Source organism: Penaeus japonicus, unplaced genomic scaffold (assembly GCF_977035675.1).
Source record: "Penaeus japonicus unplaced genomic scaffold, GWHDUDI00000001_assembly GWHDUDI00000022, whole genome shotgun sequence".
NCBI lineage: Eukaryota > Metazoa > Arthropoda > Malacostraca > Decapoda > Penaeidae > Penaeus > Penaeus japonicus.
The window spans coordinates 16,350,239-16,360,199 of record NW_028234424.1 but is presented as its reverse complement, the minus strand read 5'-3'; the positions used below and the strand labels follow the sequence as shown (position 1 = coordinate 16,360,199).

The following is a 9,961-nucleotide window of genomic DNA, read 5'->3' as shown; positions in this document are numbered from 1 at the left end:
TTGTTTGTCTTTAGTTGTATGTCTTTAGTTGTTTGTCTTTAGTTGTATGTCTTTAGTTGTTTGTCTTTAGTTGTATGTCTTTAGTTGTTTGTCTTTAGTTGTATGTCTTTAGTTGTATGTCTTTAGTTGTTTGTCTTTAGTTGTATGTCTTTAGTTGTTTGTCTTTAGTTGTTTGTCTTTAGTTGTATGTCTTTAGTTGTATGTCTTTAGTTGTTTGTCTTTAGTTGTTTGTCTTTAGTTGAATGTCTTTACTTGTATGTCTGTAGTTGTTTGTCTTTAGTTGTATGTCTTTAGTTGTATGTCTTTAGTTGTTGTCTTTAGTTGTTTGTCTTTGGTTGTTTGTCTTTAGTTGTTTGTCTTTAGTTGTTTGTCTTTACTTGTTTGTCTTTACTTGCATGTCTTTAGTTGTATGTCTTTAGTTGTTTGTCTTTAGTTGTATGTCTTTAGTTGTATGTCTTTAGTTGAATGTCTTTAGTTGTTTGTCTGTAGTTGTACGTCTTTAGTTGTTTGTCTTTACTTGTATGTCTTTAGTTGTATGTCTTTAGTTGTTTGTCTTTAGTTGTTTGTCTTTACTTGCATGTCTTTAGTTGAATGTCTTTAGTTGTATGTCTGTAGTTGTTTGTTTTTAGTTGTATGTCTTTAGTTGTTTGTCTTTGGTTGTTTGTCTTTAGTTGTTTCTCTTTAGTTGTATGTCTTTAGTCGTATGTCTTTAGCTGTATGTCGTTAGCTGTTTGCGTTTAGTTGTTTGTCTTTAGTTGTTTGTCTTTAGTTGTTTGTCTTTAGTTGTTTGTCTTTACTTGTTTGTCTTTAGTTGTATGTCTTTAGTTGTTTGTCTTTAGTTGTATGTCTTTAGTTGAATGTCTTTAGTTGAATGTCTTTAGTTGTATGTCTTTAGTTGTTTGTCCTTTAGTTGAATGTCTTTAGTTGTATGTCTTTAGTTGAATGTCTTTAGTTGTATGTCTTTAGTTGTATGTCTTTAGTTGAATGTCTTTAGTTGAATGTCTTTAGTTGTATGTCTTTAGTTGTTTGTCCTTTAGTTGTATGTCTTTAGTTGTTTGTCTTTACTTGTATGTCTTTAGTTGTTTGTCTTTAGTTGTATGTCTTTAGTTGTATGTCTTTAGTTGTTTGTCTTTAGTTGTATGTCTTTAGTTGTATGTCTTTAGTTATTTGTCTTTAGTTGTTTGTCTTTAGTTGTTTGTCTTTACTTGCATGTCTTTAGTTGTATGTCTTTAGTTGTATGTCTTTAGTTGTTTGTCTTTAGTTGTTTGTCTTTACTTGCATGTCTTTAGTTGTATGTCTTTAGTTGTTTGTCTTTAGTTGTATGTCTTTAGTTGCATGTCTTTAGTTGTTTGTCTTTAGTTGTATGTCTTTACTTGCATGTCTTTAGTTGTATGTCTTTAGTTGTTTGTCTTTACTTGCATGTCTTTAGTTGTATGTCTTTAGTTGTTTGTCTTTAGTTGTTTGTCTTTAGTTGTATGTCTTTACTTGCATGTCTTTAGTTGTATGTCTTTAGTTGTATGTCTTTAGTTGTATGTCTTTAGTTGTTTGTCTTTAGTTGTTTGTCTTTAGTTGTTTGTCTTTAGTTGTATGTCTTTAGTTGTATGTCTTTAGTTGTTTGTCTTTAGTTGTATGTCTTTAGTTGTTTGTCATTGGTTGTATGTCTTTAGTTGTATGTCTTTAGTTGTTTGTCTTTAGTTGTATGTCTTTACTTGCATGTCTTTAGTTGTATGTCTTTAGTTGTTTGTCTTTAGTTGTTTGTCTTTAGTTGTATGTCTTTACTTGCATGTCTTTAGTTGTATGTCTTTAGTTGTTTGTCTTTAGTTGTATGTCTTTAGTTGTATGTCTTTACTTGCATGTCTTTAGTTGTTTGTCCTTTAGTTGAATGTCTTTAGTTGTATGTCTTTAGTTGTCTGTCCTTTAGTTGAATGTCTTTAGTTGTATGTCTTTAATTGTATGTCTTTAGTTGTTGTCTTTAGCTGTTTGTCTTTAACCGAATGTTTTTAGTTGTATGTCTTTAGTTGTATGTCTTTAGTTGTTTGTTATTGGTTGTATGTCTTTAGTTGTTTGTCTTTGGTTGTTTGTCTTTAGTTGTTTGTTATTGGTTGTATGTCTTTAGTTGTTGTCTTTAGTTGTTTGTCTTTAGTTGTATGTCTTTAGTTGTATGTCTTTAGTTGTTTGTCTTTAGTTGTTTGTCTTTAGTTGTTCGTCTTTAGTTGTATGTCTTTAGTTGTATGTCTTTAGTTGTTTGTCTTTAGTTGTTTGTCTTTAGTTGTATGTCTTTAGTTGTATGTCTTTAGTTGTTTGTCTTTAGTTGTATGTCTTTAGTTGTTTGTCTTTAGTTGTATGTCTTTAGTTGTTTGTCTTTAGTTGTATGTCTTTAGTTGTATGTCTTTAGTTGTATGTCTTTAGTTGTATGTCTTTAGTTGTTTGTCTTTAGTTGTATGTCTTTAGTTGTTTGTCTTTAGTTGTATGTCTTTAGTTGTTTGTCTTTAGTTGTATGTCTTTAGTTGTTTGTCTTTAGTTGTATGTCTTTAGTTGTATGTCTTTAGTTGTATGTCTTTAGTTGTATGTCTTTAGTTGTTTGTCTTTAGTTGTATGTCTTTAGTTGTTTGTCTTTAGTTGTATGTCTTTAGTTGTTTGTCTTTAGTTGTATGTCTTTAGTTGTTTGTCTTTAGTTGTTTGATGGTGTATGTTCCTCGTCTCCGCTTCCGACACAAAAAAGACCCCGTTATATCAGGATTTGTGATTTTGCGTCGTTGTGGCCTGTTCGCGCAATCCTTTCGCATTGTCACTCGTGTACATTACTTGTGACTCGACTATATCTCCTTGACAATATATATGTTGGTGTGCAACATTTGTGGTGAGGCTGTCCACCTATCTTGCAATTCATGTGAATGGAAATGAGCAGAGCATATAAATCTATGAAGTACTAGAATAAAGTATGTTTATAAAGTATTATTTATAAGCTCTTGATAAATAATTGTAAATGGAATGTACATATTTCCACAAAATTTCTCTCTAGCGGCAAGGATAACGCAATGGTTAATGTGCCGACCTCACATCCCCGTTTTCGGCAGATCACGAGTTTCCACTGTCGACTGCCGGTCACTGCCGTGGCTGGGCATCACGGTGGGTAAGGACCAAGGCTCAGGTCGAGTCAGCACTCGCTGACACAGGCGGGCTCGTCTCAGTGCATATGAGCCCGGCTTTAATTTTATTATGCATTGCTACTAGCATCGTCACCATTATAATTGTTCTTATTATTATCATTATCATCTTCATTATTTATGTCATGATTATCATCAACATTATCATCATCATCATTATTACTATCATTGTCAGAAGTTGTAGTAGTATTAGAAGTATGACTATTATAATCATTATCATCATAATTATTATCATTATTATTATTTTTAATCATAGTAGTATCATCATTATTATCATTATCATTATATTTCAATATTATTATCATTATTATTATCATTATGTTTCATCATTATTATCATCATTATTATTATCATTATTAATATCATCATTTTTGTTATTGTTATTACTATCATTATAGTTATCATTATTATCATTATTATCACTATCTTTTGTCTTATTATCCTTATTATAATGGAGGTTACTGTCATCATTATCATAATCATTATTATAATCATTACTATTAGAAATAGTATCATAAATATGATAATGAAAATCATTCTTATTTTAATGACAATTATGATTGTTACTGTTATTATCATTATCATTATTCTTATCACCTTTATAATTATTGCTATCATTATTCTTACTTTCACTATCATCATTATCATTATTATTACTACCTATGCTACCATCATCACTTTCCTACAATCATCATAATTATTAAGTAATTTGATATTTGTATCATTAAAGTATTCAGATTTATCAAATTCTGGTCATTATTCATCTGAATGCCTTTATCATAATCATTATCACTTTTGTTATCATAATCAATATCATTATTATTTCTGTGATCATTGTCACTGTCAGTATCATTATCATAATTCTTATTTTATTTTCCTCATTATTTTTATGTTTTATTTTATTCTTATTTTTATTCCAATTGTTATCTTTGTTTTCATTTATATTTTTATCTTTATGCTCTTTTGCCTTTTCTTTTTTGTTTGCCTTATTTTTGTATATTTTTATTATCATTATCATTATTTTTATTATCACTATCATTATCATTATCAACCTTTTTATCCCTGCTACCATTATCATCATTATCATTCTCATCACTACTTTCATTATCATTATTATCAGATCTATTATTACAATGATCATCATCACCATCACATTTGCCTCTGAACCTTATCTCAGCACAAATACACAATTAAGAATTTAATCCATTAAGCATGGTTGATCAATATCAACAAGAACACATATTAATCCCTGAATACTTATTTCACTTTCTTTCAGGAAAAATATACAAATTAAAAAGGATTTTCTAGGAATTTTATGAAAGGAAAAGAAGATATTTTCTAACCTTTCTAATCAAGTTTTTACTTCAATTTCTTTCTTAACCCATTGCCGACGGGAGATAGATTTGCTTACACAGGCTCCAGGATGAGTTTTATTTCTGATCGAGGCAGCTTCTGCCACATAATTTGATTTTTCCCACTCCCTTTTAGTCACTCATTGTAGAGCTAGAGACATTTTTGTGTTTTGTTTTTTTGTGTGTTTTACTATTTTTAGAAATTTATATCTGTCAATTCACAGGCTCCATCAATTCTGCAGTTGACTAAAATTGTAGTTCAGGGTCCATATCAACTCATTTTTTTTCTTTACACTCAATGTGATAGAAGTATTACTGTTTTAGGGAGGACAAAAAAGCAACTTTATTTTTTCGTATTTCTGTGCTGTCACGAACAAACACGAAACTTATAACCATCCAAAATGAAGAGGTTGGGAAGAGGAAGGAAACTTGTGCTTTTGACAGTGAGTGCCACAATAAAAGGCATCCATACTGGCACAGGGTCACATTGTATGCATTGGGCATGGTGTGAGTCACCTTCCTCCTCTCGTTCGGTCTGCACATCTTTCATCTGCGGTACTTTAGAGCAAGAGGTCGGGAACTTGCGATGTGCCATCACTCTACAGAGATATTGCTTGCTAGAGACCGTAGATGGGTGCCATTCAAGGCTCTCTCTCCTGCTGGTGCTAGAAGAAAGTGGTGCCATCTAGGTTTTGTAAGTGAGTTGAAAACCATTTTGCTTATTATTACGGCAGTTATAATAATTATGACTGCAATTGTCAACATCACTCACTCATTACTTATAGTACAATAAAATAACATAGTGATCCAGAATCCCCGAACGCCATGACGCTCATTGTCAGGCAAGAGGTCCTGCGTCATGTATGACAAAAAAACACGTCATCCGTCGTTAACGGGTTAACTATCATTCTTATACTTAGTCATATGCAATGAAGCCTCATACTTATAGATAAGAATGTGTTTGCAACTATATTCATTTGACAATATTGCCTGAGCAGAAAAAAAAGTAAAGCATGGTTGTGTGAATGCTCTACCTCATCTGAATTTATTAACCCACACAGGACGGGTGGTACAGCATGTGTACCGCGCATTCAAAAGCCCAGTTGCCGGGCGGCACAGTATTGTGCCAGCTATTCATTTAATTTAGGCCTAATAATTCGAAAGCCCCGGCATTTGGACATTCTAGGCTAGAAATCCCCCGTCGGGAATGGGTTAAGTAGCATTAGTAATACTGTAGAAATTGCTGTATTAACATTAAACTTTATTAGCATAGTATATAGAATGATACATGTATGTTCAGTCAAGTTCATTACTATGAACAGGCCATCTATATATGGAGGTATATAAAGGTGGATATCTATAAACATTTGTATAAACACATGCTAAAAAATAGGAAATATATATCCTGATGTAGGCCTGTTACTTTCAATAATATTCTGGAATAAGGTAATATATATCATTCTTTTGAATATGTATTAAAGAATCAATTATGGTTTCCACAAACATAAAGACAACCTGATTTTCTAACAATTTATTTTTAAAAATACACTCATAATACACTCATTCCATCCTCATTCCTATAGACACAACCTTATTAGCAAGAAATTATTCAACCAATTGTATCTGTCACAACAAAAATATTTTCAATGATTAAGTACATACATACAAAATACATTTATATATATACTAGATATATTCACATATTTACTATTATAAACAATAATGACATCCATCCAAAAAGTTGTCTAATGTTTTAAAACAAACACTCAAATGACATACTCCTCCATAGTTCATATCACTGATATATACAAATCCATATTTTTTCCCCTTTAATAGCTATAGTTTATATGTAAATATCATATGCAAGAAAGATTGAAGAAAAAAGTAATAAATAGTAAGTTACAATATACATACTTCTCTTTTTCTTCTCTATCTGTTTTTTGTCAACACCCCTCTGTGTACACAATGGACGAAAGGGAGCTCCTCTATTAAACCTCTTTATTTCGTGATTAAGAACTCACCGCAAATAGCAATATCTGTGAAGTAAGCAATCCTGGATGCTGTGGTGATATATAAAATTGTGCATGTCATTCCTGGACTTGTATTTTTCAAAGAAATAATACATGCCCTAAGGCGATTCCTGTTCGAGTTTTCTCCGGTTTGCACATGCATAGAATGAATAGTGTAATGTCAGTAACTATGTCATGAACTTAAAACTGACTTGAGTGACAGCTCATGATTGACAGCAGCAAAACAAAACATGCTAATTTGCCAACAAGCTAACTGGATGTTTAAACTCAGAGCAACAATTCCTATCCAAAACAAAACAACCCTGGTCACTCTTGAGACAGTAAAATTACTGATTGAGAATCAGTCTCAAACATATAAAAATATTTAGGAATGCACACTGAAGCAATTTTAGAACAAGATTTCACGCCTTGAATTAACCGTCGCCGATTTAAAGGGATCCCTGGAGTATACCCAAGTAGAGGTAGACGATCTAAAACCCAAATGAGACAGCGAATCAAAGCATTGACAAACAGTTGCTGAACGTTACCTCGGGCGAGCCGAACTGTGACCATTTTTGCAGCGACTCTAATGACCTGAACCTTCCTTCCAATAATCTCAACATAATGGCATTCAATATTCACAGTGTCCCCCTTCATCTGTCTACTTTCAATGAAATATGTCTAAAGCAAATTGAAAGTGAAATACATGTTCTTGGTCTCTGTGAAACTTGCTTGAATGACTCTATATGTAACTTGTATGATATAGAAGGATATTCTCCATTTTTTATCAATAGAGATGCACGTGGTGGGGGAGTGGCAATCTTTCTTACAGATAAACTCAATGGTGTTATCTGTCAAAATATTTCTTTTACTTTACCTCACACTGAGTCAGTTTTTTTTGGAAGTTAAATATTCACTTTAAAAATTTCTAGTTGGTATGATTTACAGACCGCCAAAGGTTTTCTGGAATCTCTGTCTGCTGTCTGCCATGAACCTGTCTTTTTTTGCATGTTATAGCCCGTGACACAGCTCTTTGTTATGCTTCACGTCCATAAAAGACTTCAGTTTGACGTTGCTATGTATTTCCTTGTGCGGTTTTACTTTGGAGTCAATAAATTTGTATCATTTGTATATCATTTGTATCACAATCATACAATATGCAAATATGAATGTTTCACATATTCATATACTATATTAGAGATAACATTTCAGAAGACACTTGGAAAACGGATAGAAGAATCTCTTTAATGACCATAAACCAAGAGTAAGACTAATGAAATATCTACAAAGTACCGCTCTAATGACCGAAAACCAAGAGTGTGATCATTAAAATATCTATCGTGTGAAGAGCCGCGAGAAGATTGACGGCCCAGAAGGAGGATGATGGCCTCCCCCTTCCTGTCCATCTCTTCCCCCTCCCTCTTCTGAAAATCAAGAAGCCAAGATTAATTTGACATACAAACTGAATGACCTGGCACCAGACATAAAGAAATATATAAAGTTATGCATCCTGACAAAAATATATATATACATAGTATATAATGGAAATAAACAAGAGGAAAAAAATCTTTCATCAGAATAACTTCATATATTCAGTAAAGACCTACTTCCAGAAAGCTTTTGAAATCAAATTGAAAAAGAAATAAACATAATAGTAAGTACCAAAAAAGGCTGCATAACATGCCTGGCTTTAGGAGGCTTCCCGGCGAGACTTCTATTTCTGGCTGAGTGTGAGTGACAGTCACTTCCTCGCGGCCTGTGCTATCTCGGTACTTTCTCGTCTCTTCAATGGACTGCGGAAAAATTAAGGCTCCTTACTTTCCTTTTCTCTTTTAGTTGAAGCTTCAAAATTGTTATAATAATAACAATAATAATGATGTTCATGTTGATGTTCATTTTGATGAAGATGAGGATGAGGATGAGGATGAGGATGTGGATGTGGATGTGGATGTGGATGTGGATGTGGATGTGGATGTGGATGTGGATGTGGATGCGGATATGGATGTGGATATGGATATGGATATGGATATGGATATGGATATGGATATGGATATGGATGAGGATGAGGATGAGGATGAGGATGAGGATGAGGATAAGGATAAAGATGAGGATGCATCTTATAATCCAGCAAACACAATACATTTTTCCTCTTATTTAACTTCATGAAATGGTAAGCCTAAATTGAATTTGCATCAGGAATCACATTCAAGAATAACAGTCTATTGATTCAGAGAAAAGTACAATATGAAATAATGAATTTTTGAAATCCCAAACCTATTTTCCACACCATCTAACAGCAGCACCACAAACCAAACAAAATTAATAAAACTAAAAACAAACCGACTACCACAAGAAGAAAAGCAAAAAATAAAAGTGAGAACCATAGACGCTTACCCCATCCGGTCTTCTAATCCGGGTAATGGTGGACGAATGGAACCTGTGGTGAATTCCAGGCTGAAGCTGCTGGCCACCTGGAGGGCCAAGAGGTGTATTTCCCACAGGTGGATTAACGGAGTCATATTTTGGTCCTTCCTTCAACAGCTGAGAAAGTCCACCCGAGACCCTGAGAGAGGTTGAATTTTCAGTTTGTAACCAACAAGATGAAAAATGAACATCACTAGATATTTTACTGTAATATGATTGTTTGAAATGATAATGAAAATTTCTTACTGTACTATCATCCTCTGAAATTAATAGATCATTTACATCTATTCCCAAATCACTATCATTACAGAAAGAAAAATGGCAGAAAAGCAAAAACACAAAAATATTAACATCAACTTTTAAATTAGTTTAACTCTTCTGAGACAGGCCACATCTTATGATATGTAGCCTGGGGTGAGCAACTTAGGATATATACTTACTTAAGATACACATAGGTACACAACTGAAGGAATAAATATCTTGTAATTCCAACAATAGGAATAATGCTGTTTGAAAGTGATCCCAAATGCAGAGGGTTAAAAAACAATACAACCCAACCTTATCCCTATTAACCCTTTCCCGACGGGGCACTCGCTACGCGAAGACCCCAATGCCGGGCGATTGCAATATTGCATTGAAATCGTCAAACTGGCTTGACGCCCCGGCATCAGGAGTTTGGCTGTGTCACACGGGTGTGACGCACCGTCGTCATAGGGTTAAGACCTCTATTCAGCATGGAACATTACGAGTAAAAAACTGGGAAATCACTTATAAAGATGATATGTTTACAATATGAAACAACAGAAAACCTACATTCCCCTCAACTCACCTATCATCTAGATCAGAATCTTCCTTTAGCACTGAATCCCTATTTCTGTCAGAAGGATCGAAGCCTGGCCCTGGTAACATCGGAGGACCTGCAATAGAGGTTCTCGTTAAGAGTCTGATTCTAAAGCCCCAAGTTACAGTTACTTTCATTACATTAAAATATGCTCTAAACACTTCAGAA

The 9,961-nt window shown here is 33.3% G+C and overlaps 1 protein-coding gene across 1 annotated transcript in view; it reads right to left on the bottom strand.

The window, feature by feature from the left end:
- Positions 1 to 6,035: 6,035 nt before the first annotated feature.
- LOC122265717 (HCLS1-associated protein X-1) overlaps positions 6,036 to 9,961 on the bottom strand; it is a 6,715-nt gene continuing 2,789 nt past the window's right edge. The window contains exons 6-9 of the mRNA XM_043035122.2: positions 9,782 to 9,869; positions 8,923 to 9,091; positions 8,213 to 8,321; positions 6,036 to 7,952 (exon numbers count right to left, since the gene is read on the bottom strand). Of these exons, the coding sequence (XP_042891056.2) occupies positions 7,864 to 7,952; positions 8,213 to 8,321; positions 8,923 to 9,091; positions 9,782 to 9,869 (455 nt within the window). The 3' untranslated portion in view covers positions 6,036 to 7,863. The remainder of the gene's footprint in view (positions 7,953 to 8,212; positions 8,322 to 8,922; positions 9,092 to 9,781; positions 9,870 to 9,961) is intronic.